Source organism: Centrocercus urophasianus, unplaced genomic scaffold (genome assembly GCF_019232065.1).
Source record: "Centrocercus urophasianus isolate 14NV4802_14NV808 unplaced genomic scaffold, USGS_Curo_1.0 seq_10, whole genome shotgun sequence".
NCBI classification, from domain to species: domain Eukaryota; kingdom Metazoa; phylum Chordata; class Aves; order Galliformes; family Phasianidae; genus Centrocercus; species Centrocercus urophasianus.
This window is the reverse complement of record NW_024884142.1, coordinates 95,616,735-95,644,179: the sequence shown is the minus strand read 5'-3', so window position 1 is coordinate 95,644,179 and position 27,445 is coordinate 95,616,735. Positions and strand designations below refer to the sequence as shown.

The 27,445-nt window shown below is 43.2% G+C and overlaps 2 protein-coding genes and 1 long non-coding RNA gene across 3 annotated transcripts in view; 2 read left to right on the top strand and 1 right to left on the bottom strand.

Annotated features, from left to right (window-relative positions):
* The first annotated feature begins 27 nt into the window (after positions 1-27).
* Positions 28-23,936, top strand: LOC122157591. Its single transcript, XR_006167968.1, has 3 exons — positions 28-611; positions 14,022-14,167; positions 23,300-23,936. It is a non-coding gene; the product is annotated as an uncharacterized LOC122157591 (long non-coding RNA).
* On the bottom strand, positions 18,198-27,413 carry LGALSL (galectin like). The gene is made up of 5 exons (XM_042813407.1): positions 27,173-27,413; positions 26,916-26,987; positions 26,691-26,779; positions 26,112-26,289; positions 18,198-23,592 (listed from the first exon to the last, which is right to left on the bottom strand). Exons 1-5 carry the CDS (start codon positions 27,203-27,205, stop codon positions 23,449-23,451), a joined length of 516 nt encoding a protein of 171 aa, XP_042669341.1. The 5' UTR covers positions 27,206-27,413; the 3' UTR covers positions 18,198-23,448.
* The window catches only part of LOC122157581, a 32,810-nt gene continuing 32,288 nt past the window's right edge, over positions 26,924-27,445 (top strand). Inside the window, exon 1 of the mRNA XM_042813392.1 lies at positions 26,924-27,065. The gene's annotated coding sequence lies outside the window, so the exon portion shown is untranslated. The remainder of the gene's footprint in view (positions 27,066-27,445) is intronic.

Here is a 27,445-nt window from a genome sequence, read left to right as displayed (position 1 = left end):
CCGTCAGCCCCCGCGCTGCCACCGCCCTTGGAACCGGCGTCACTCCCAGCAACGGCCGCGAGATCGCGAAGAAATAAATAAGCGAGGAACGCTGCCGCCGGGACTGGCTGCCCCGCTACAGGAAGCAGCCGCCATCTTGAGTGATGGCAAACTGCCTCGCTCGCTGTAGGTCGGCCATCTTGGACGAGGGGTGAGGCGGCTGGCAGGAAGGTGAGGCTACGGCTGCCATGTTGAGTGAGGGCAGCTCGACTGGATCTCGGTGGTGCCGCCTTATGAGGTGGTTTGACTTCTAATTCTTGAGGGCTAGGGTAACGCTTTTTTGCATAGGAAATTGTTTATCGTAAGATTTTGCTCCTTTGAAGTTTACGGGGAAGCATTCTGATCCTGTATTTATGATCCCACAATCCTGTTTTCAAATCCGTCTCTGGAACAGACGGGGCGATCACCGTTCCATCTTTCACGTCTCTGTGTAACCAGAGGGTAAACATCTTGAACTTCAGAGTCTGCAAGCCACCTGATCCCGGGGGAGTCCCCAGGGCCTGTCTTCGTACAGCTGAAACCTCAGTTCTTAAGCGTCGGGCTCTGCCAGAGTTCCCTCCTTCAGAGAGTAGGTTGGTACAAATTTGTTTCTGGAAAATGAGATTCTTAAGTGCATACATCTGGTGGCAAGGATACGTGCAACATCAGCCAAATCATGCTGTAGCTGAACTGGCTTTCTCAAGCTTGTGTTTTCATGGTTTTGTTAGCTTGTGGGTTGTGCAAGCTCTGTAGAAAGTAGTAGAAACACAATAAATAAAGCATGCAGGGAAATACTGTGTTCTTTATACTTTTTTTATATGCTTTTTTTTTTTCTCCCAAGTAGACAGTGGTTTGACCACACAGATGAAAGAACACTGACAGCAAAAACACTCAGTAAAATCACAAAAAATAATACATTCATGCTTCTATTCCTCAAGTGTGTTGTTGTTTTCTATGACCTGTTTACATGGTATTGGTAAAAAGCATTAGAACTGCAAACGCATCAAGTATTTAAAGTGAATAATATTGCTTTAAATAAAGTGTAATGCCTGCTACATTTACTGAACACTGCAGTGGTTAAAGCATACTAACAGATTATGATATTTAAATAGTGTATAAATATAACTTGTTCCTATGGAGGTTTGAGCATGTATTTAGGCAGTTTTCCTGAGGGAGGCGTAAAAAGGGGTTAGACATAGGATGTTTCATGTTTGAGATAGGTTTGTGAATAAAAATGCCTTGAATACTCCAAAGAGTAATTATAATTAATATGCTAATTTAATAAGTCACATGAGTCCTCTAAGAAGCATGGGAGAACTATATTGTTAATACGCTACTTCAGTTGCATTAGGAATCCTGGTACAATAGCTGAAAACAATCATAGGTGACTGTTAAAAGAGGCTGTGTGACTTCTATTTTGCCACCTGGTGGCTGTTTTTTTCAGCTTTTTTTCAGCTTAGCATCCAAAACGGTGTAAAGTCTGTGCTGACCTGGCAGGACAGGAAAAAGCAACAAGGGAGCTGGGAAGTAAGCAGTGTAGCAGTCAAAGAACTTTGACCTTCAGCCAATATATAGCACCGTGGTATACAATTGTAAGGATGGAGAGAAGAATCTGTAGAAGAAGAATGCTTGTTAAGCACCTGATAAACTAGGTCAGTTCTTCCCACATCTGGCAGCAGGCTTTAAGTTGCAAGGGTCCAAAGTATATTTCAGTTTTCCATACCAGTTGTGTTTGGTTAGTGGCCATTGGCTGTGAGTGTTCACCACCTTTACAGCAACATTGTAAATAACATAATTAGAGGAGTTAATTTTATAATTATCTTCTACAACTGGTGTGAATGAGTATACTAGATAAACACTGTGCCCTGTGAAAACCTAAACAGCAACCTGAGCCCCAGCACCCTAAAACAAATGTAAAACCCTTTTGTGGAAAAATCCAAACCCACAAGCCTAATTGCATGACAGGAAGAGAACTAGAAAGATCGGCAGTGTCAGTAAATGAGGTCCTAGAATAGAAGGAAAATGGTTAAGTAAAATTCCCAGATGATTTGAGGAAGTGAATCATATCCTAAGCTACAAGGAAAGGCAGAAAATCTGTCCAAATGGTCTTTGCCAGTTTGACCAGAGGGAAGCTTCCTTCTGTTTCTTGGTGGTATTCAGTAGTTCCTAGGATCAGAAGCTTTAATGGGTGTGCAGTTTTGCTTCTGTACAATTCATTTAACTTGAACCCAGGATCAGATGAGAGGTAAGTGTTCCACATGAAAAAGTGAAGGTGATCTTTACTTAGGCATAGAGTGAATGATTGGCAAGGTGTGTGAGATTTTTTTAGTCACTCCTGCGTAAGCTTTGCCGATTGAGGGAGATTACATTTACTGACGAAGGCAGACTGACTCTTTATAATAGCATTAGCCATGTTAAGTGTTTGCTATGAAGTGAAATCCATTAATTACAACACTAATTTCAAGGTCATGTTTTCCACGTAAGAAAGTTTCCTCTACAGAACTATATGGATTATGGACACTATGCTATTTGAATGTTAGTCTTGAGTGATGTTCTATAAATCTTCAAATACTTTAAGAGTTGTTGGTGGTTTTTTTTTTTTTTTTTTTAGTCTTTCATATAATTTTTTTCCAGCATAGAAAGGAAACGTAATCTTGAGATGTTCGTCTCAATGTGAAGCTTCTTTTACATAGTGCAATGGAAGGTTTAAGTCAGGTGGGACTAACCTTGTTAACTCCAAGGTCTGGTCTTAGCAGCAGGAGCAAAGCAGCTTAATCATGTGCTGCTGCTGAATCCTAAGCTGTCAGCAGAGGGCGCAGCACTACTACAAGTCTTAGATGGAAAAGGGAGTCTGGGAACGCCAAAGTGATTCAGGAAGACTCTCCCAGAAACCATTATGTTCAACAGACTGGTTCGGGAATTGAGGATAACAGGGAGGACTTATGATCTGCAGCCACATTCTTCATAAAACTCGGTTGTTAGCAATTCTGAAGAAAATTGAGTGTTGGGAAATCATGTAGCTTTCTATTTTTCATTTTGGAGTTTAGTATGTAATTCCTAACTGTCTTTTGGTTTTAGTATACACTATACCACTTTTGCATAGTATAGTGCAGAGTATCTTCTGAAAGATGTTGCTTTGCTAGCAGTGTTGTCTTTTTTTTTTTTTTTTTATAACTTAGTATTATTTTCTTATTTGCAAAATATGTACAGTACAACATGGCTCCTGGCAGTGAAAGCTTTTTCTGATTTCACTGCCTAGTGTATGGGGAAGCGGCTTGCTCTAATCAAAGACTTATTCAAGTCTTTAAACTTCAGACAGCATGCTTCCTTCTTTGCTGAGGCTGGCAGTGCTGTAGATCAGAAAGCACACATTCTGTTTCCTGAGAAAATTTGGTGCTTGGTTTTTTTCTTTATTTTTTTTTTTTATTCACAATTAAATCAGACACTTGAAGATTTGAGGTTATCTACAGAATGAATTTAAAATGTTATTCACCTGCAGGAATGATTTCATTTCACTAATGTCTTTCATCTGTGCTATTGTTAGTATAATGCTAAATCATTTAATATCTTTTTCCTGTGGAAATGATTTTAAAAAGTAGAAAATCAAGCAGATTGAAAACAGGAAATGAAGGCATTGCATTTTGTCCTCACAGAATGTTTTGATTTTTTTTTTTTCCATCCCGATTTGAAACTGAATAGGCTGTGAAATGCTTTTAATTCAGCAAAGCTGCATTTATAGCTGAAATAACCACTGCTACTACATTATCAAGAAGAAAGACCTTGTCTGATTGAATTCACCAATCAGCCTTGAAAGCTTTACGTGAAAATTGTTTGTGGCTGTGGCTTCATAAGGTGGATATTATCAAAGCTGTCTGAGTGAATAATGAGTCTTTTCCTCTGGCTTCTGTGTAGGCAACAGTTAGTGACAGAAAAACTGTCACTGTTAGCTAACTTAAACAAAGCTGTGTATGAGGATGCACTAAGCAGCTGTTACTGAACTGCACTGCTGATCTGTCCTTCAGCATCAAAAGGTGGTGAAACAGACCTGTGTGCAGCTGTTGCTTTTTACCTTACACAGTGGTTGGTGCCCCGAGATCCATCCAGAATCAGTGCGAATTTCCTGGCTCTTCCACATGACAGTGCAAGCCTCTTCTCTGTATTCAGGAAGCCAGTAGTACTTCTTGGTCCCAGGGCATCTCTCAACTACAATGGGGATCCCCTTGTGAAGAGCCCAGCAGCTGTACCCTATTTGTCTGTGAGCTGGCTGTGCAGCAAGGAATTTGAGGATCCATGTTCCCTGCACTTCAGACAGCGTCTCAATTCTTGCTCTGTGTTGTCTTGCCTCTCTTGTAACGGTGAAAGGAATTTGCTGAGCCTGGCCTCTCCATGCTGGGAGTTAGCTATTAGGACTACTCCTGTGTGGCAATCCCTGTTTCTCCTGGGGCTGTAATACTTCTCAAATCTCTTTAGAGATTTCTGAGGGACTCTTCAGAACGTTTTGAATGCCTGCATCTTTTGTATCACTGCTAATTCTGTTAGCATTGACCTGTGGGCAAGTAAAATAATTAGGCACTCATTTCGTTTGTTTTAGGTATTCCACAGGTGCCTTGGGTTTTCCCAGATCTGCCAGGGACTGCCTCCATTTGTTCTAGATTTAATGGCATAAAATACAGAGCATATCACTGTTGCTTTACATGCAACACACAAAGACTCTGGAGTGCATGTTTGTTACTGTATCATACAAATCACACAGATCTCCCTAGCTATCTTTACTGGAGTCATAGTTACAAAAGCTAGACGGCATTGCTACATTAGCAGACCGATCTCTTGTGGCTCACAAGCCATTAAAAATCCCAAAATTGTCTTTAAACAATTCTAAATGTGTTAAATACAAGGAACCCTATGTAGTTACAGAAGGGGGGGAGGGGGGGGAAGAAGAAATGGCAGTTGTATCAGGTGGGCCTTAGAAATCTCCCATATCCAAAGGGCCTGTAGGTTCTTTCATTTTTATCTCAGGCTTCTTTGAGCAACGATAGCATTGAGGACTCTCAGTACTGGTTTTGGGAAGTATGGGGTTTTGTGTTGTTTTTTTTTTTGTGTGTGTGTTTTGTTTGTTTTTGTCTCTCAAGGAGCTCAATTCTAGGTCTCAATCATGTTTTCAGCTGTTTTGGAGCCTTCAGTGAACTCTGAGAATCACGTTCTTTCCACATGAATGCTATCCAGTGGATTAACCAGCTCATGAATGTCAAACCAGCCTCATTCTTCCTGCCATGGTTTACACTACATCCTCAAAGTAGCAGAAATTAATGATACTAGTGAGGTCATACTATGCACCTGGTCTCTACCTAGTTATATATGTAATTCATTAGCAGTATAAGCAAGCAAAACATATTTTTATGCATTTCAGTTTCAGTTCATTAAGGTTTCTGAAGAGAGTCAGTATGAAAAAAAACAAAGTTCTCAGAAGAGAATTCAAAATTATTCACTTAACAGCAGTACTTTGTCTTTAAGAGGCCTGGCTTGTGAATTTTGTACAATTTAAGTTGAAAAAAATGCTAAAATGATTGGAGATCATTACTCTGTTATAGTGATTCAATTTATTTATTGGATAAAAGCGAGTTGATTTCCATAGCCATCCTCTTTCCTTGTGTGCTAGCATCTCTCTGATGACAGGAGTGAAGGGTCATCAAATTCCCTCACAGATAAGCTGATAGAAAATTCTAAGCTACAAATGACCAAGCCTGTGTTTGTGATGAGCACTGTTACAGTGCTCTCTTGCACACTGAGCTGTTTGGAGTAGTGCAACTCATGCCTATAATCTCTTAACATCTATTTTCAGACCTCTTCATTTCCAAAGGCATTTTACCTTTCCTTAAATATTTAGGAATATTGAAATATACCTCTGCAGCTGCTTTTAAAAAACATATTGCTGTTCCTGTACTTAATAAGACCACCTGTAATATCTTTTTGTAATTGCACAAGGTCTTTTCAGATGCATATCAATTCAGTTAGTGAAATTCAGATGCTTTGGACAAGTTTTCTCCATGAACCAATGTTGTGTCCCTGGAAGTCCATTGTGTCCATTAGTGTAAGTGGAAACAGAATTACATTCCAGCTATTAAAATGGAAGTGACCAAGTTTTTTTCTGGGTTAATCAGAACTGCCATCTCAAAAATTCAGTTTCCATGGAAGAAGAGCAGGTCCTCCAAATATTTGTCAAAATCTTTCTCGCTGTCAAGCTCAAGTCTGATGTTTGTTTCCAGTATCACATATGTTAACTCTATCCTTGTACCTTTATGCAATGGGTTTGCTTTTTTGATTGCTGTTCATTGAGTTCCAACACATGTGGAAGGTTGGCACGTAGCAGGGGCAGATCTCATAATACCAGGATTGTTTGCTGGGAATTTCATACATAGAAATACATGAGATTTGTGAAAGGTGATCCTAACTGACAGAATTTTTGTCATAGGGAAATAATGAATAGCAAGACAAAACCTAAAAGAATATGCCATGTTCCAATCAGCCAGTCTGCTTTTGAATGCTAACAAGAAGTTTGTCTGCCCCAGTTTTGTTGGAGTACTGCAAATAAGGGCCTTAGGCTGCACCAGCAGTTATAGTGAGACTTGCTCTGCAAGACTGAGACCCTAGCATGTGTCTTTGGGGTGTGTCATGGTAGTTTAGGATGTTCTTAGTTGATTTTATTGCTCCTCTATGGAGGCAGAAGTGGTTCCTGTGTCTCAATGACTCCAATGCAGAATGTGTTTGCAAAAAGCCCTCTTTGCTGGTGACTTAAAATAATGTGCCATGGCAGGGAAGAGCCAAGTGTTGCAGTCATTCTTCCAGCTTGTTCTAGATCAAGTGGCCTTAAGTAGTGAGATTAATTGCTTACAAGATTCACCCAGAGGGGAATGTTGATCTCTATGATGTCCCATCATTTTTTCACAAACAGAAAAAAGTGAAATTGAATTCTACATATCTATGGCAAGAAAAGGGCACAAACAAGGTCAATAGTGGGAGCAGACTGTGGGAAGTTACAGGCAGAAGAGTGCACTGAGAGCTGGTGTGTGAAGGGAACAGCGCGGTGACAAAGGCAAGCACAAAAACAGCCGGGAGATGAGAAGCCCAGCCCCTGCAGCCTTCAATATGCAGGGTGACAGGGAGACCTCTTGAGAGTGGCTGTACCAGCTCTTGCTGCAAGAAGAGCTGTGAAAGATGAGAATAAGTGCCTGAGTCATCTTAACATTCACCAGGCGCTTATGTAGGAACTTTCTCTTAAATTATGATAACTGCATTTCAGCCCTGGGAAAAGGGTGCTTTCTCAGAGCTAGCTCCTTGGTTCTAGTAAACAAATACAATCCCAGCAGGCTTAAATGGTGTCACTGATGTGCTCTGGAGGCATCCTTGCCAGAATGTGCTTCCCTTTGTCTCTGCACCACACTCAATCTAAGTGCAGCCTACGTTATTTCAAGGCAGATGTATGTGCATCTTAGAGCAATGAGCTTCAGCCACCCCTTCTCTAATGCTGTTGTAGCCAACAGATTTGAGTTACTGGTGAATTTGGCTCATGGTTTTCATTTTGTAAGCAATGAACTAAAATATTTTAACAAGCATAATAATTCTATAAATTCATATAGTCTATCCTTTGTTGGAAAGAGGCTAGATTCCCACTGTAGCCGAAAGAGAGCTATTTTCAGAGTAGTAGACTGGGCTCTGTGCCTTCATCTGGCCTAACTGGGATCTGACGTATCCAATGTAGATGTTGAGGAATTCTCATGTCTCTGTTCTTCTGCATATCCACTGCTACTGAGTTGGAAATGTGGCTCCAAACAGCATGAAGAGCCAAAATTTGTCTTCCTAGTGCACGCTGATTGTGAAATACTCCAAAGGAGCAATTTTGTCTCAATTTTCTTGCATTTATGGAACTGTTTATAACGTAGGCCACAGGGTATTTGTTGTCTACTTGGTCAGATGTAAGTCAGCAGTTCAGTGGATTTACATGAAAGACTGATGGCGACACACAATCAGTTTGCATGCAAATGGCATTGATCCAGTTGCCCAGTTGAGGAATGTTATATGATCAGTGCAGATATAATTATATCCAAATTTGGCTACAATCCATATTTTATCCATATTTATCCATATTCTGCTGCAGAGGGGCTTGTCTCCTTTGCCAAGAAATCCCCTGGGCAAGAGCATATCTCAGCGTCTCGCTGTTTATTCCATATTGGGTGGAATTTCCAATAAAAACTCCTCTGTGGAGAAGCCAAGATGCATGACCCTTGTTAGTAATGTAGCTATCTCCAAAAGTCAAACTTCTGTCTTCTCAGCAGTCTAGCTCGCTTACGAAATGTTGTATCTTGTGAGATCATTTGCACTTCTTTGAGCAACTAGTTCCTCGTGTGGTGGAGCAGAAAGGAGTTTCAGGGGTACAGCAGAGCTCTCCTGCCAGTCAGATGCTGCCTTTGCTTGTTTGAAGAGGTGGTAGGATGCAAACCAGCTTTCGTTCAAAAATAACATAGACATTTCAGCACGTGACTGCTCCCCCTCTAGCACGTCCTCTTGTACCTTCTGGGATCATTTAATCTGAGCTGTGCTGATGTGGCTCAATTGCTATCAGATGTCCTTATGCGGGGTCGCTGTAGGGATGAGGAACATGTAAACTGAACCTGCTGGGGTAGCTGTTACAAACTGACTTGTTAACCTCTTGTCTGTAGCTAGCCACTCTAAGGTGGATGGGGCGTCTGCTTCCTGGCTGCAAAGTTTTGAGTCTTCTGATCTTTTTTCCTCTATATAAACATCGTCAGATGCGGTCTGACAGCATGTTACACCAAGATTTTTCCACTCTGCAGTTCTACGCCATGACGGCTCTTAAATTACCCTACAGGCTATGCATTAGAGAGATCCATGTTGCTCGCACATCTCTGGCTTTGGCTGACTATTTATATAGCTGAGCCACTTCTCTGGAGAGCCTCTCAATCTGATAGAGATGAGGGCAGACAGAACTACACCTTTGTGCTACCTAGAAAGCCCAGGACACTAACCCTCTGCTAAGTCTGACAAGGAGTCACTGTATTCTTAGGTTTGCTTTAAGGCTGGTTTGCTTTTACAGAGCTGGACCAGTTTCTCCTGAGTCAGATTCTGTTATATGTAAGCTATTGTGGTGCCTTCAATTCAGTTAAGAGTGGATCAGATAGGTTTTTTCTCCCTTCACAATTACCACCTTATTGTTGCCCTGTTATTGTGCATTATGCCAGCATTACACAGCTACAAGCATGCCTCAGGGCCCCATGCAGTGTATGTGGTAAGGTTTTCACTTCTGATTGTGTAGACAGAGCAGCATTACAAATTTACATCTGCAGTTTCTTGGCACTCATTCTGCCTATGGAAAAGCTTCATGTGTGGAAAGTGTCAGGCCCTTGGGACAGGCTGGACCTTTTCCTACACAGGGACCGATGCAAGGAGGCAGATGGCAGTAGGTCAGAGCTGTGTTGGGCCTCAGTCTAGCGTAGGCCCAAAGTAAGGCTCCACTGCAGCCTCCAAGTTTCCCTTGAGAGTCATAGGCAGTGATTCTGGTAGTGAATGTGAATCCCGTGAAGAACAGAATATGATCTCTGCAGCTGTAGCAGATACTGTATGGGAAATGGACAGCATTTATGTGAGCTTTTGAGTACTTGTTTTGTTCCCATCGTTCTTTCTAGATGATTGAATACCTTGATTTTGAATCCAACCATTTCATGTCCCAGAAATCAAACATCACCACCACCACGTGGCCTCCTCCAGTGCACAACGGTGCTGTTCCTGTTTCCCATTGCACTGGTATCACTCAAGTATGAAGAAACAGAACCGCTGTTTTGCCAAGATTGTTAGAAGGGAGGGATCTCCTGAAGGACTGTGTGGACTAAATTGCTCTTTTGGCAAAATGGAGAAACAGTAGTGAAAGCTGAAATGTTTGCATCCTGCATGCATTTACACTTTTCTCATAAAGGGCAAAAAAAAAAAAAAAAAAGTAATAATAATGTGATGCCTGTTCTGTGGTGATTAATATTTTTGTCTGCATGAAGATTGCTTTCTCTGAGGCTTTTGGTATATGGTCTCATAAAGTTAATGGGCTGCCCTTGTATAAAATTCCTTCACAGGATAATCCTGAAGTCTTGCTCAGTCTTTAGCTAGGCAGAGCAGACGAGGAATTTGAAGAGCGTAAGGACACGTCAGGACTCCTGAGTTTGCCTGAGACTGCATATAAAAAATAATATTGTCTTAGAAAACAAAAAGCATGTGTCCTGCATCTGCTGAGCAAGGGCTTTCATGCCCATGGTTTTTCCCTGGCTGCTGGCAGATTCACAGAATTGAATGTATTCTGACTGAGGCTGAATAAGCAGCTGGAGGGCTGTTATCTCTGTGTAGCGGCACGGACCTGTTCCCTTTTCTGTTTTCAGGCAGTCTGCCCGTTCTCTCTCCTTTGTAGAGTTTGCAACTTCATGGGAGGGTGAGCATGTTCACATACATCATAGCGTTGGTGCTAGCTGAGGCTGAGCCAAGCAAATTATTTCTGTCTCATTCCCACAGGTGGAGGAGGGCACTCAATATCTTGAGTTCATACCTTTTGATAAAGCACTCCAAAACACGTGTCCGTCAGACTTACAGATTGGTGCAGCCAGCGATCACTCAACCATCTCTGGCATTCAGACGTTTTGCAGTGATAGAAGTCAAATTACGTATAAAACTGCTGATCCCAAACTGTTCAGGTCAGATTTGTCTGCTACTGTAACTTCCTTTACATCAGTAAAGCACCAGGAAGGTTGAATCCAGATCTCTACATTTTTTTCTTCTTGTTTAGGAGTAGGAGACCACCCAGAAATGAGGGCTGAATACTACGACGTCGACATTCCCTGTGCTGCTTGCAACCCATCAGCCAAAGGCTTCTCAATAGCTCCCTTTCTGAGCAGGTGCTGCTGCTGAAAACTCAAAAATGACTGGGATAAAAAATTTCCCTGTTCAATCAGAGCAAAAATCTGCCCTCTTGAAATACAATTCTGCTTTATCTGATTTTCCTTTCGATGGAAGGAGAGGCACACAGTTTTTTCTTATTGTGACCTATTTTTGGCAATCCAGGAAGGATCTTGTTGAAAGCCTCTGAAAGCTCTGCTAACCATTAATTACTTTGGATCTAGCTAGTAGGAAATTCTGCTTTAAGCAATATGGAAAGTTACGAAAGCAAAAAAGGGTTACATGTTTATAGAGCACTTTTCGCATTATTTAGCATTCCCAGTTGTTGGATTGTTTCGTTCTTCCTATTCCTACATGTAGAAGATGCTTGCATTACTCATGGGATGTTGAAGAGGGATGCAGTGCAGATGCTGCCCCAAGCACCTCCACCACTATAGCTTTTTATTTAGAGCTCTTACTAAGCCTGGCAGGACAGGTGAACCCCTCTGGAAGCAGAATTGCAAATGTCTTCTTTATGGTGTGGGTGATGCAAACCCCTCTGCCTTCAGCACTGAAAGCCTTTGTTGTTGTTCTCTCTCTCAGGGTGGTAGTTTCCTTCCTATTAACAGATGCTGAAGAAGTCTTGTACCTGTCTTATGTTGCTTTCTTATCTTTTTTTTTTTTTTTTTTTAGACCTCAAACACAGGATATGTGTGCTTATGAACGGAGATCAGGCAGGTATCTACACTTGGGTGTTTGGTAGAAGGCAAACGTCTTCAGGGGCCCTTTGTACACACTAGAGCTAAATCCTCTGGAAGACCATTCAGGGCATTGGAATAATCACTGATAAATCATCCTTTGGAGGAGTGCCTCTCTTTCCACTGCCTGTATATGATATCCATAGAGACCAGACTCACTTACTGCAGCTGAAGTTAGATGCTGCAGAAGGTGGCGTGAATGCCCCCACAGTTTCAGCCACTACTCACCCATTAAAAGGCTTCCAGTTTTCCCACTAATGTAGCCAGTCAGCTGGCCTAAGCAAAAAAACAGCCTGTGGAAAACTGTGTATTAAGCATCAGTCTTTATTGCACCAAATAGCTCTTTTAAATCCTCACCCTGGGAAGCTGTTGACACATGTTTGAATCATTCTATTACCTTCTCCCAATAAATGTATGTGTAATTGTGTTTGTGTATACTAGTTACATGTTGCTGTGGAAGTTTTGGCATGCTGATATGTATCTGCATGCCAACCATCACAACCCATGGCTTCATGGCCGTATAAGGAAGTTCACCTGTGGAGATGTTCAGAATTTTCCTTTGGAGCTGCTTGAGTTCTTAACCAAGTGGAGCTCCTACGTGCTGGAAGTGGGTGACAGTCTCTGGAAGTAAGATCTGTGGCCTCATATTTGAAACCTAGCTGACAACACCCTGAAAGCCATGAAGGACATTTCTTCCTGTTGTGCCCTCCCTAGAACAGCATGTTCCTTGTGAATCAGTATGCTCTTAGAGGCCAAATCTTCTTCCTCCCTTCCAGCACTGCAGGTAAAATAAGACAGCTAGGCAGCTTGAACATAGAGGAAGCCAAAAGCATGGAAACAGCCTGAGGTGGAAGTCCATTTGGTTAGGTGCCATGGCTGTATAGATTCAGTGTCTAAAATCCCTTGCAAAGAGAGAATGACATAGAATCATTGACTGCAGTTACCTGTGGGGTTTCCTGAAGGCCAGATGTTGGAATGCCTAAAAGAACATATTTGAGCATAATTAGAGGCTTTTTGAAATTAAGATAAAACTTGATCTACAAAGTCTGTACACTTGGGTTTTGTGTTGCACTACACCCCCTGGAATAGGCCTTTATCTCACATTCACATCGGGATGTTAGGCAATATGCCACCACCTACAATGTACTTGAGATATGGTGACTGTTAATTCTCAAAGTGTGGATTGAAGCAACATGCTAAAACAATTTAGAGAATTTCCCGTCTGATATTTGGTTATTAGGCTGAAAAGAGCTATGTACCTTTAGGAAGGTGGTAATAAACATGGTGAAAGTGTAGGGAAAGCTAAACGGTACTGTAAAGGTAGCTTAGAGTCTTCTGTTTACTCACCCACCTATTGAAAGATGGAAGAATGGCAGTACACTAGTTGGGCAGAGTTTTCTTTGCATGAAGTATATTACCATTCATGAGCAGTACCAGAATATGTCAACTTAGGGTTTTGGAAAAGACCAAGCATCTCATAGCCCCCAACACCTGTTGTCCTATTACAACAATAAATATATAAAATTCAAGAGTACCAAATAGGTTTTAAACCAACTCTACAAAAGGAATTGAAAACAAAATCTGTTTGCCAGAAGTTGTGCTCTAACTCTGTGATAGCATCCTCATTCCAGTTAATGTAGCCAAATGATTGTGAACTGTTTGAGCTACCAGCTGTATCAAGAGGAATAGTCACTGTCTTCTTGTGATGGTCTGTGATCCCTGGTCTGTTTGTGTTGAATTTGTGTGACAGTCTATGACCTGACTATGGACACGGGTTGTGATGTGGCTGAAAACTAACAGAGGATGGATATTTGAATGTAGAAGGAAATTTCTGGCATTCTGTCACCTACCTGAATTGACTGCTGAATGCTTCAAGTGTGCATTAGTTATTTCTTCTGCAAGTGAACCTGGGCTGTGCTCTACTTAGAGACACTTGGGTTGATTTTTACTAGAAACGTTCAGACTTTGGTCAGTCCTATGCAAGTTCTGCCTAAACGAGCCTGATGAGAGGACTATTAACCCAGCTGATATTGTTTCAAGACAGTCTTAAACAATCTCTTCTGTTTTACAAGACATATAAATGCTTTACAGGACACATAAATTCCTAACAGATGCTGCTGCACACCTACTTTGCACAGGCAGCTCCTGATTACCTCCCAGTCTCGATTTGGTGATTGGGATTAAGTGAGCAGTTGTGTAGCACTGGCACTGCAAACACTGTCCACCAGCAGCAGAGATTTAGGACTGAACCCCTGAAGAATGTCTGTAGATGACTATCTGTTCTCTTTACTGACAGAGATGTAATTCCATGCATTACAGGACCAGGCAAGGCAGGAGAGAGATGGACACTTTGGTCTGTAAATGCATCAGCTCTTCGTCCTGGAAAGTGAAGTTTTTCTTCTTACTGGCTTCCTGTCCACACAAGCCTGTATGAGCCATGCAGCTTTCAGAGGATACTCTTAGAGGTAAAAACATTGCTCTTGTCAGTTGCTAAACTTTGGAGCTGTTCATTTCTGCCCCTTCCTCCCACCCCAGACAGTGAAATGACTGCTGGCACTATCCAGTAATTAATGTGCTGACATATTAATATGCACAGGTATGATCTTCCAGTTGGCACCATCACACTGTAGGAATCGATTTCTAAAAAATGCAACATACAAAATACAGAATACAATCTCTTCTGCTCTCCAATATGCAGCACGAGATAATGTGTCATGTTCCCTAGCTACCAGTGACAGGAGGAAGGTAATCAATACATAAAAGCAAAATTACAACTGATTCCCTTCACTGAAAAGCATCATCTTTTAGCCTGCATTATCACAGCTTCAGCTGTACAATGCATTAAAATGATTATGCACTTCTCTTTGCACATGCTAATTAGAATCCTGTTATCTTTTCTGAGAGCACCGTTTGAAGAAGACAGGTTAATTGTGGAATCCTATACAAGTTTATTCTTTAGTAGGTGCTCAGTTGCCATAAATCAGTGTACTTCCACCAGAATCAGTAAGAGAAATACCTGCTTGCATCACAGGATGTGATGCTGTGTTTTGTGTAGGGAAAAATGTCTGCACATCATTTTTTGAGCTGAAGGTTCAGCGAACAACTGCCTGCTAAGAAACCTGATCTTCATCATGTTGCAGTTTTTCTTCTGCATTATTTAAATGGCAGGCAAAAGCACTGTGAGGCAGTGCAGACTGCAAAAAATAGTATGATGCCACTCAATCTTTATCATTAAGAAAAACCCCAAGTTTTGGAAAGATTTTGCATTACGGATAACCCATCTCATCTCAGAAGTTGTGTATGGCGTTATTCACCTTACTGTTGTGTATTTGGCACAAAAGAGTGTGTCTGCCTGATGGGTGAAGAGAGGACCTAGGAGCAACACTTCCCTGTTGTAGCCAGAAATCAAAGCAGTGTAACATTAGGTATGTACAGATCCACGTATTTCAAGTTACAGCACTGATCTCTGAGGAAGTCTGTTAAGTCTCCGTGCCGAGAGAATGACAGCAGTAATACTAGAAATGGCAAGGAGCATTCAGGAATTAATGTGAATTGTCAAGTCTGTCAGCTCTTTGAAGTTCTTCAGTCAGTGTTGCTAAATAAACACATTGGTGTCTGTAAAGGATGCATAAAACTGTGCAGTAAGGATCTGCAGTCCTATGCTATGGCTGTGAGGTTTCCAGCAATGGTTCTCACGGAGTGGAACTGCCACCTCTGAGAAAAGGCAGTGAAAATGATGGGGAATGGATGTGGAAGCTGTGTTCTACATCCATTCAGTAATCCAGAGTTTCTCCCAGCTTTGCCCCTCAGGGTCTGTATTTTAGTTGTTGAAGCTCTTTGTGTCTTTCTTATAAAGCTGGAGCATGAAAGGAATTATGTTGTTGTTGATGTGTCCCTTCTACTTTTAAATTCAAATATTTTGTTTTCCTCAGGAGATTGTAACTAATCTACTACTTACCAAAGAATGTTTCTTCTACCAATAACCATATTCTATCCTTAGTTCTGGTCTGACTCTTTTCTAGAAAGTGATTATTTTTCCCATTAAACAAAATTTCTGAGAGAGCAGCCAAGAAAGAATCCTCTTTGCCTCTCCAGTCTCCAGTCTAGAACAGCTATTCTAGCTTGTCATACATAACAGTACTGTCAGCATTGGCTTTTTTTTCCCTACACAAGGGCTTTGGGGGCCAGACAAAGCACATCTCAAAAACTTCTGGTATCTCCATCAGCACTTGGTGGCAGCCTGCTCCACTGCACGGAGCTTTGGCTCTGCTCAGTTGGAGCTACACCAGCCCACAGCCTCTGGAGCACCAAGGGAGAATCTCTCTGCTGTTAATATCAGATTGTTTAGTGCTAAAATCCTCCTCTTTGCTCTTCTGCTTCTGTGATGTTTTTTCTAAATTTATCTGGCTTTTGTTCATATCTTTCTGAGTCATGAGGAAGCCCTGTTCTGCAAGCCACGTATCAACACAGCTCTGTTTCACCATCTCTTCAGAGGGCCAAGGCTGACTTGTGCATCTCCTGCAGCTGGCTGCATAGAGAGCTGCTGAAAGACACATCCTTCTCAGTGTTTTTCACAAAATGGCCTATCTTGCATCACAGCCCTGGTCTAGGAAGGCAGCAGTGTGGAAATTGAAGCTTTAAAACCTGAACAGGATGAGAAATACGTAACCCTTGGAGAATGCTGAAGCTGGCGAGATGATTTGGAGCCAGTCTCTATTCTTAGAAGAATGGTGAATGTCATCATTTAAAAATAAGATACACTGCAGTGCTAGCAGAGTTGTATTTGTGGTATTCCTGTGAGTAAATCCCTCAGCACAAATTGACTTGGCTTCAAGATCAGAAACACTCCACCAAAATAAGGCCCAATTGTGATTTATACACAGTGCAGATCTGAATGGGAGAGAAGTGCCCATGGCATTTGTTGCAACAGGTACTCAGAGCTCATGCCTGGAGTTTACTCAGTATTACAGATCAAGGAGAGAGCTTTTCAAGGGTCTCTGTAAGGGTTAGCCAATGCAAGTGGTGACATTGGTATATGTACACCCCTTTTGGAAATTCGCCCAGACACTTTGCTGCTGTTCTGCTGTCTGGCAGGGACTCAATGCTGCCTTTACACGAGGTGGGTGCTCTGCCAAGTCTCCGAATCTTGTGCAGAGGCCTTTCTAACATACCCATGCCTTAAGGTATCAAATGGGTGTGAACTTATGTAGCAGTGGAGGCTTGGGGCTCACACTCAGCCTATACCAGAACTCTTTGGGACATAGAATCATCATAGAAAGTCATGGGTTGGAAGGGACATTAAAACCTACCCAGTTCCAACTCCCCTGCCATGGGCTGGCTGGGGTCATAGAGCACAGATCCTGCCAAGACTCCTGACTCAGAGGGGGTCTGAGGAAAGGCAAGGTGAATGTAGGTATTTGCAGCATTGCCACCCCCACTCCTGTGAAGGAAAGATGAAGTCTGAGACTATAGTGGAGCTACTGGAGACACTTGCTAATGTAAAATCTTGTCTTAAATTCATTATGGTTACTGGGAAATTCCTGCTGGCTCAGAACCAAGTCAGTGTTCCTTTTTGATGCCATACAGATTTCTGCCCGTTGTATTTCTGTCTGTTCCCCTTATTTCTGGTTTGTATTTAATACTATTTGAATATTGTATTCTCTAGAGTTCTTAACATACCTCTTTTTAGGATTGTGTGTAGCAACAAAGGACCAATATCAGGCTGCCTGTGAGCAAGGATGGCCACAGATCCAAGTTCTTGGCGAACATCTGATTCCTTATCATTTTATTGGGAAAAAAAAATGCAGCTGGTGGTGGTCAAATGTTGCTCATCTGCTACTTCAGTGCTCTTTGGATATTGAGGTCTCTCTCAGAAATCTAGCTTATTTCTTACAGTCACAACTTGATGGAGGGCATAATCTTTCCCTTGGATGATTCTAGTTTTCCCAAAAGCTTTAACTTGAAGAAGCTGAGACCTTGAAGCTTCCTCTTGCACTTAATGATTTTAACGTGAGCTTCATCTAGGATCACATCAACAAGTGAAACACTGGATCCCATAATACCACCTTTCTGGAGCTGATGTTGTGGTTTTGCTCACCACATATCCACAAATCTTGTCTGCAGTTATGCTGCAGAGAGAGGCTTTTATGCCATCAAAAGTCATCAGCTGTCTGAGTCTCATGTCCTGTCCTGTTCTGAGACATGCCTGTTAACTCCTGCAGTTTACACTGCCCAGTGATGTCAGTGAGTATTTGGCATGAGTAAGCAAGTTATTCTTTCCTCTAAAATAGTTATTTGATTATATAGACTGTTTAAATTTTGAAGGAGTTTTACACAACCTGCTACCAAAGAAACACTTCTAATTCCAAACTGCCACACTACAGCTTTATTAGAGGAAGAATTAGCTATGTCTGAAAAACACTCAGAAGGCAAAGGGGTAAATTGGGCGTGTAACAAGTATTAACAATTGTTATAAAAGACCAAATAAAACCGCAGTGAAGATTTTACATTTTATTGTTATTAAAAGTTCATTATGAAATTGGCACAACACATAAAAATAGATCTGTGGTGAACGGTACACATTACATTATTGCCACGTCATTTCGTGCACATCCTCACTTTTTAAAATCAGAAGATAATGAACATAAAACATTTCATCAGCCAACTGCGAAGCCAGTGTTTCTGCAGCTGGGAGAGACCGTGCTTTCTATTGATTCTACTCGAGCAAATAACGCAGACAGAAATAGTCCTCTATTGATGCTTAAATTCAGGAAAAGGAAAGAACAGATTGTTAGAGTATTCCCCAGCTGAGAGGGCTGGAATTACCCCTTTTCTTACAGACATATTCTCATGGAAGTCAAAAGGCGTTTTGCCATGAACATTAAAGGCAGCAGGATTTAGCTATTTCTTGACAGACAGATGGAAAGGCCTAGCAACAGAAGCTAAGGAAGTCCCACGGCAAAGCATGAGTTTATTATTTTGATCTTGCACATGCTGCTGAATCTCCTTGTTATAGTAATTGTGCATATTTGTAACAGCAGTGATTGCTGGGAGGAGCTGGGAGGGTGTATCAAAGCCAGATAAAGCGTCAGTAGCTCATTTTTTCTCCCCATTTGGGTTGGCCTTCATTTTAACCCACAGCAACTTTTACCTGTACATTTTCTGATCCATGTGAGAAAATCAGAACAAAGCCTAGAATGACCATAGATTTCAGCACTACTCTACATAGTCCTAGACTTTGGTAGACATATAAAAAGCTTTTCTTTGAAACTTCTGTGCTTGTCATGGTGAGCATTTAGGTCAGCCCTCAGCTTGACTCTGCCTGCTCACACTGTCATCTCCATTCTAGGGTGCTGGAAGGCTGCTCAGAGCCTCCACTACTGGCTCTGCAGAACTGGGCCCTTGGTGGCCTCTGAAATGCCCACTACCTCTCTCTAAACTCATGTTCCATTAGGACTACAGTACATCATGCTACAACACCACCAGTAGCAAGCTTGGAAGTGCTGTGGCTACTCTGTTCTCATTTCCTCCATAGTGAATGTTTTTAAATCCAGAAGATAAAATCTCAGTGCTGCTCTCTCACATGAAAATCTCAGGGTTTCAGTCTCAGCCTCACTTCAGGAGAGTGACAAGGGTGGAAAGCTGGCACAGCATTATGGTGAATCAGGCTCTCTCTTTGGTTTTCAGGCTGTTTACTCAAAACAGCCCTTGAGAAAGATGCTGTGCCTCAAGCAGATGTTACATTCAACCGGTTTAGCAATATTACGCCTATTTTTTCTCAAGCTAGTCAAGGAGGGGAGGGAGAATATAATATATGTTAGTGCAAGTTCACAGAGACAACACATGAATATTTAGGACAAAATGTTCTTTCAAGGTGGGGCAACCATTTCTAGTTGTGCCACGAAAAGAAGGTGTTTTGTAACAGTTTTACAACTTGACTGTGAAAAAGCATTTATGTGAAATATGTTTAGACAGACTGCCTCACATCACCCAGCATATTTCAAGGCTCTTTCTGAGTAGTCAAACTCATATTTCTTGAGGAAATGAGAAGAGAGGAGAGGAGAGGAGAGGAGAGGAGAGGAAGAAAAAACCATCAGCTTTATCACAGCCAATTCCAAATTTAACTGTGTAATTCAGGGATGGATATTTTTGGTATTTTTTTTGTTTTTTTCCTTTTTGGAAAAAATAATAAAGCTATGCTAAGTTGAGGGATTACACTCCAAACCTTTTACCCATTCAAGACTTCTTTCATTTCAGAAATAATTTCCTCATTTAGAGGAAACTGCGGAAATATTTAGCTCATAGATCCTAGCAGAAGATCTCAAAAGTGGGCTAACACACACACTTGCTCCTGAGGAACTGCAGCTTCCAAGTAGTTCACAGACTACTACTGCCTACTGAAAAGCATTTTGAAAACCCAATGACTGTCCCAGTTTGGAAACAGTCTGATTTCATGTCTAGTAGGGCTTATACCCCAAACGAACGTGTGTAATCCCTAAATTCTGGAGACAGAATCCAGACATAAATTTTACAGCAGTCTCCCATCTTAAACATTTGGGTTTAGCTCAAAGTCTAACTGAACAGAAACATTTAAGGCCCAAGTTTTCTCTGACCTGCACTGCACCAGCTTCTGAATGCAGTTAGCCAAGTAAACCAAGCACACGTGGGACAGCCCTTGGTTACACAGCCATCATCCTTCCTGGTACTGCCCAAGAGCAAAAGAAAAAGGCTTCCAACATTCTGTTAAACACACAAATAGATGTGGAAACTCTAAATGTGACTTTCTGCCCTTTCTTGAGCTCTCAGCCAAACCACGGCCCAGCGAAAGTGGATTTACAGCTCTTTTTGCCTCTAAGCCCTGCTCAGAAACCACGACGGGGCAGAAGCAGGTGGTGAGTGCCACAGTCAGTTGAGTTAGGCAAAACAAGAATGAGGTTCCAAATAGCATTTTGCTGAGCCAGATGACTACTGGAGCAGGAACCAACTAGTGTGCCTGGTACAGCAGGTGGGAAAGTAGGCAGGATGGTTATCACCAGGTCTTTGCTGCTGACAGAGACCTCTGTAGAGTTCATCTCAGCATCCTCGGCCTACACTCTGAGCTGCGCCAAGACCGTACAGGTCATGAAAAATCTGAGGGCTGCACTAAGCTACTGCAGCTACCTGGAGTCTCAAGTGGCTGAAAATTCAAGTCAGCCAAACCCCCTTATTCTGGGCTACAGCAAAGGCATGGAGCAGGAATCTCTATTGGCCTTGTGCTGTCAGATCTTTTTGGGTTTTGTGCTACTGCAGGGTCACAGTGCTGCTCTTTCCAGCCTCCTACTGTGTGGCCCTCTGGAGTAGCAGGACAGCCTCAGGCAATGGCTCTGCATCACAAAACATGGCTTCACATGTATAGTTAGAGAAAGCACTAGACAGGGTGGGCATCAAACATCTCTCCAAACAGAATTCATTTTCTGCTTGCATCTGCTTTGGAGCTACAGACTGTTCCAAAGCTGGAGAAAAATCCGAACAGCTCATGTGGAAGCACCTTTCCCTTGGATTTTTATTATCACCATTTTTAAGAATATATTTTGTACCAAAACACTGTCAGCATTCTTTATACGATGAAAAATGACACAGTCATCGTGAATCATGGAGAAGAGTAAAAACAGAGCAAGACAGGAACATTTCATATTGAGGTTCAATCCGGAGTACAAACAGACTCTGATGTACAACTTAGAAGCCATACACCAGATAAAAAGACCATCTGGAAAACAACAGGTTTTCACTTAATTTTGAAAAAGGAAAAAAAGTCAGGGGGCTTCAATCTTAAGGCTAAAATTTCCATTATTCACTCATTTTGTAGGTGGGAGCCCAATTCTTACCTCATTCACAGCAGCACCCCCTGGCTTCACAGAGAGATCTGCACTTGAGTGAAGGAAGACTCAGGCTTCTATGCCTTTGTGCTCAGAGGACTCTGGTTGACCTCAGCAGCCTTTGGACTAAAGCCATAGCTGGAATTTCAGCTTGCAGTCTAAGGCTTCTTAACTGCAGGCCAAATTAGCACAAAATGAGGCTTTGCAACTGGCATTCTACCCTTCACTTTGGATATTCCAGTTCTGGTTGCTTTGAAACACTTCTTTATTGCAAGCTTAATATAGCTCTGTTTGTGAGATTATTTTTTCTCTCTTTTTTTTTTTTAATACTGTGCTACAAATGATGCTTTTATATTCTGTGTCCCTACATCACATGTCTTCAAAATTGCCTAAATATATGTTTATATCATGATTATAACTACTCAGAAAGACTTGCCGTGGTCTACTGTGAGCAGCCAAGGAAAAAGAGCTTTTACTCCTAAAGAAGTCAAGAAAAGTGGTTGTGTTCATTTATAGTGTAGCACAATGACTCTGTTTATACAGCTATACCTACTAGTTAAAAAGCTACTTGAAAAGTTATTATTCATGTGCAGTAGATGATTTTCAAGCATTAATAACTTGGCTGTCTAGACAAGTTTTAATTGTCATATCAAAGGCCGAATATGTTCTCAAACGAGTGCAAAAAAAATCTCCCATCTCCCCTGGAAAGAGGCTAGTTCTCTTGCTAAGAGACTGCCAAATTTTACTTCTTCTCAAGTTATAAAAGCACAGCTACAAATTTGCTGTTTAATTTTTAAAAACAGATTGACTTTAACTCAAACCTATCCTGCACAGCAAAGTTAGTAAGCCCTGAAAAACAGTTTAGTGAGTATATGCAAAAAGCTCCCACCATGTACCATGCCCACATTTTCCCAGGGCCCAGAGGGCTCCGTTAAAATGTAACTCAATGTTCAATACCAAACATGAATTTTCCAGAACGATATGTAGAGCTTACCCAAAGAACCCAAGACATTTTGTACATTCAAAATGTTTACACTTTGCTGTTCTTAGCGATCAGTAAGATTGTTCGTTTTTACTAATACATACAATGAGTATAAATAAATAAACTACAGATAAGCTTTAAAAATTGTATTAACAGTACATTGTGCAAAAACTTGTAACAATCTACATTCTATGCAAATACCCTGACTAAAATATACAGGCTAGTGTCCTCATACCCTCATTCAGTTTTTTGCACAGTCCTTGGACAAAATCAGCAGCTGGGAGCAATCAGCAGGATGCCACTGCAAGCCATGGAGGTTAGCTGATCAACACCAGCAGCAGATCTCGCCCCTGGGCATGTGCAAAAATCCCATAGAAATCAATGGGAGTTGTGCTTGACTAAGGACTAAACAGTTTGATTGTACCCCGATAAAGTGAATAGCAGATTTGCCATTGATTTCCGTGGAACCAGGCTCAGGCCCCGGGTAAGGACGTCAACATGTGGCCCTACGTTGTGCTACACTACTCCACTTCAGTGCAGAAACAATATTTGCAAAAGAAAAACCTTTTTTTGTTGTTGTTACTGCTGTGCAGTAACTGGTTTTAGTGCTGTGTTTCAGAAATCGCCTTTCTGTGAGATTTGAAACAAGACTGCAAGTCTTTCCGAATCCATTCCATTGATTATCCAGCACAAGTGGGCTATTTTGATCAAAGAAAAATGGCTCGATGTCTATTAACCATCAGTGTTCTTCATTAAATTAGACAACAGCCCAGTTCATCGGCACAGGCGTGAAGAACTGCACACAGAGAAGGAACAGCCTTCCTACTATGGTTGTGTCCAGAGCCGGCTGTCACTTCTCCACACAGACGATGGCACCTGAGCCGGTTTGGAATCTACAGTTCTAACAAGTTCAGCCAAGTTTTGTAAGCTGAAGATCTCCATTTATCTTTATCGTGTCAATTGCTGACAGTGTTTCAATACGGTGGTAAAAATCAAAGAGCTGATGTCCATCCACAAATATTCTAAAACGGGGATGCTCACAAAGTATCTCAACCTGTAAAAAATAAAATGATGAACCATGTTCACAACATAACTGGGAAGATCTTTCACAGGATGCAAAGAGCACCTTTCAGCAGCACTGGTATGGCTACACATCTTGCTACTTGCACGCCATGTCACAGAGAAAGCTGAGCCCACTTTGCCCCCACGACCCCAGTTCCACTACAAGGGATCTGCTCTCACTTCTCAGAGATGTTAATCCAGTCTCACACTGTCACGGTGGGGAGAAGCCCCAAACCCTGATGCACAACTCTGCAGATTATGGTCCTGCTGGCACCATGGAGGTTTTCTCTCTGTGAATAATGCCAGAAGCAAACTGCTAATTAAAGGTATATCCAACCCAAATCTTGCATTCCTTGCTACAGATGTTTTTTTTCCCCCTGCAGAATGAGGGGGCAGTTTCCTCTGCAATGTTTTCCACACTGCCATTAATTCAGTGGAAGAAAGCAAACATGAGAGGGATAGGTTTGCCCTCCCCTCCCACACACCAGAACTGCACATACACAGCTGCTGTGCAACTAAAAAGCTTTTGCTGTGGTGACTGCACACAGTCCAACTGCCTGTTGGATGAGGGGCTGCAGTGAGGGAGACGTAGCACAGGATAGCTTGATTACAGTCAGACAGCCACCAGAAGCACAGACTGCACCAGGGAAGGATAAAGCTCATCTCTCATCCTGCAGCCCTGGAGAAATAATCTGGAAAAGCCACAAGGAGAAGAACTAGACCACTCATTCTGGATAAGGCCAGAGATTCCTGATGTTAAAGGTGGCTTGATGCCTTGCAGATAAGCTTTGATAGAGCTGCCCCATCAAGAAGAAAAGACATGAAGGCACCAAACATGCTTTTTCTATGGGCTTTTTCTCCAGGTCCAGAGAGGCTGAGAAGAAAATCTGCAGGGAAGCCATGTGTAAAACCCAGGTTATTTCTGAGGCTGGTAGTGTGGAGAGAAGTGAGTGATAAACTGAGCAAGTCTAAGCACATCTGACTCAGGGCATGTCATACTGGGGCAGTAGAAGCACACTGCCCATGGGAACCTGGTAGTGCACCACGTTAGCAGGGAAGCACTCGTGCTGTTGCGCAGCTCTGGTGTCACTGCAGGTGCATCCAGCCCCAGGCCTTGTTATGTAAAAGATACGGTTAGCCTCAACGCTGCTTACAATCCACCCTGGGCCATACCAAAATGATAATTGAACAGGATCACAGGTAATTGGCAAGAGCACTTAAATACTCCTGTTTAACTTAGTCACTGAGGAGACCATCAAAGATGCAAAGTAACTGGGAGCCCAAATTCCATTTGGAAAAATAAGAAGGAAGAAAAAAAATATATGAAGAACTCCTACAGTATCTCACACTAAATGAAAAATACTGCTGTCTGCTGGTGCCAACTGTCATCAGTGGGACACCTGCAGAACATACTCAGGGCAATTTGTCTGCCCTGTCAGTGCCCAGTCACTCCCATGGCAGCAGGCAGCCCATCCCTCATAGCCAAAGCAGGACCAAGGCTCCACGCCCTGCTAAGCGCATTTCCCACGTGCACCAAAGGGTGTTGCCAGCTGTGACGGGGGAGATCGTAGAAGCAAGTAGAGCGCAACCAATAGGCAGCAAAACCTGTCATAAACACTCTCTGAAAGCCCAAGCCTCTGGAGAGACGGTGAGCTTTTGGGGTTGGGGGAGATTATCTTGGGGAGAAGAAGGATTACGAGAGTTTGGCAGCTGGTCAGAATGGTGGCACTAAGCAAAGGGGCCAGCAAGGTTTCATAAGAGGGGTGGGGGGGAGCGGGAGGGTTTTTCTGGGTCAGCCGCACAGAGAAGGCGTGCAGTCCTTTTTCTCACGTAGTCAAACTGCTAAGAGAGAAGCAGCCCTCTGCAGCTGCATACTTTGTTAGTCCTGATTAGCAAAGAGATCTTCACATAGCCATAAACACCACAGATGGGAATCTGCTTCTAGGTCAACCCAGTCCATCCCGTGCACACGAGATTTCCACGCATGCTATTTCCAAGTGACTGTAGGCTTAAATTTGGCAGGAGACTTAATCCCAGGGTTCAGAGAAGAATACCACTATCGCTCAGCTATTTAATCTGCTGACACAAAGGGCTACGGCCAGCCTCTGCATAACATCCCTGGAGGAAAAGGATGAACAAGATCCTCATTAACTGCGCTAAACTGCAAACACTACATCCATTATAGAAATCATCCAAACCCACGGCAGTCCCACAGAGTATTTACATTCTCCAGTAATAACTTGAAATGCAGTAATAACATAGAGGTACTTTTTAATTTATAGCTATAAAACTAAGCTCAGGAAGCACGCTTCATCACACAGCATTACAACCTCCGACTTGTCATAACACCCTGTGATGTGTTTACGGCCCCATCGGAACTGCCTGCAGGTGTAAGGCAGCACAGAAGCAGGCTCTGCACAACACAGCGTGTGATCCATGGCAGCAACTCGGCTATCAGCACCGCAGCCAAAAGCAAGTGTGGAGATGCTAACAGAGATGGCATGCACTCACCCGAAAAGGCTGGTCAGGTATAAATGGGAAGTAAGGAATAGACGACTGCTCTTCTCCCCATTCTCCAGCTACACACGAGTTTCTGATGAACTGCCTGTCTGTGAATACAGCTTTCAGCTCGATGGCCACATCCGCAGGAGGATCCTCCGACTCCCCACAGGTCAGGCTGATGCCAAAGCTGCAATGCAAACACAACCGCTTTCATTCAGCCAGAACACCAGCACGCAAACCCCAAGCGCAGCTGGTTTCTCAGCGCACTGAAACCGTCAGCAGCACAGAGCTCATGCAGGGAATGCCCAAAGAGCTGCGCAGGGCAAAGGACACGGCTACAGCACACAGCTAGGTGCGTGTGCCGCATGTATATGTGCGTATGTGATCCAGCGCGAGTCCTTTCCTTCAAGCGAAATGCTGGGAAACGGGATCCGGTAAAGAAATACCCCCTCTATGGGTCAAAGGAGAAACCAGCACGCTATATTTAAAGCGATAAAAATAATCCTTCTGTAGAAAGGAGAGACCGTGTGTGTGCATGTGCGTGCGGGTGGGCTCCCACCCCCCCCGGCCGGGCCCGGCGGGTTTCACCTCTCGGGGTTGAGGTCCACGATGCCCATCACCAGGATCTTCTTCCCCGGCCGCATCCCTCCTTTGATGTGTCCACAGAAGGGGACGATCTGCCAAGGAGAGGGGCGGCGGGTCACTCGGTTGTGCAGCCGAACGAGGGAGGGTTTGGGGGTGGGGGGAAGGTGGGAATGGGGGAGGTTGCTAAAAGCAGTCCAAAAATGAAAGCAGCAAGAAAAAAAAAATTACCAGCCGAGGGAAGTACACATCAGCCTGAACCGGGGATCCCAGGGAGTTGTTTAAATGCCCGTCCTCTATTTTCTGCAGGTAGAAAGCAGAGCGCTGAGGCAGGCAGAGGCAGCAGGGCCCCTCCCGGCCCCCCGCCTCTCCCCTCCGCAGGTGAGCGCCCCTGGCAGCAGCACGGCAGCAGCACCGCAGCGGCAGCACCCGCCTCCGCGCCGCAGGTGCCCGCCGCTCCCCCAGCCCCGCACCGCGGCGGCACTCACCAGCGCGTCCCGCTCGGCCACGGTCCCCGCCATCTTGTGCGAGCGGCGGCGGCGCCGGGGACGGGGAGGGGGCGACGGGGTAGGGCTGGGCTCCGGGGGAAGTCCGGCGGCTCGGGGGGCAGCGGCGGAGCCGGAGAGGTGCCGGCGCAGAAGTAGGAAGGCAGAGAGGAGGAGGAGGAGGAGGAAGAGCAGAAGGGGAGGTGGCCGGCGCTGCCTCGCCCGGCGGGGAGCGGGGAGAGCCCAGCCCCTGGCCTGCGGGGAGCCGGGCAGGGC

Bases quoted from the DNA above. Each gene is read 5' to 3' on its own strand.
- LGALSL (XM_042813407.1), bottom strand. From the start codon at position 27,205: ATGGCGGGGACCGTGGCCGAGCGGGACGCGCTG. The intron at 26,290-26,690 runs GTGAAACCCGCC...TTTGCATTGCAG, and splicing joins GTGGACCTCAACCCCGAGAG to CTTTGGCATCAGCCTGACCT. The intron at 23,593-26,111 runs GTGAGTGCATGC...TATTTTTTACAG, and splicing joins TACCTGACCAGCCTTTTCGG to GTTGAGATACTTTGTGAGCA.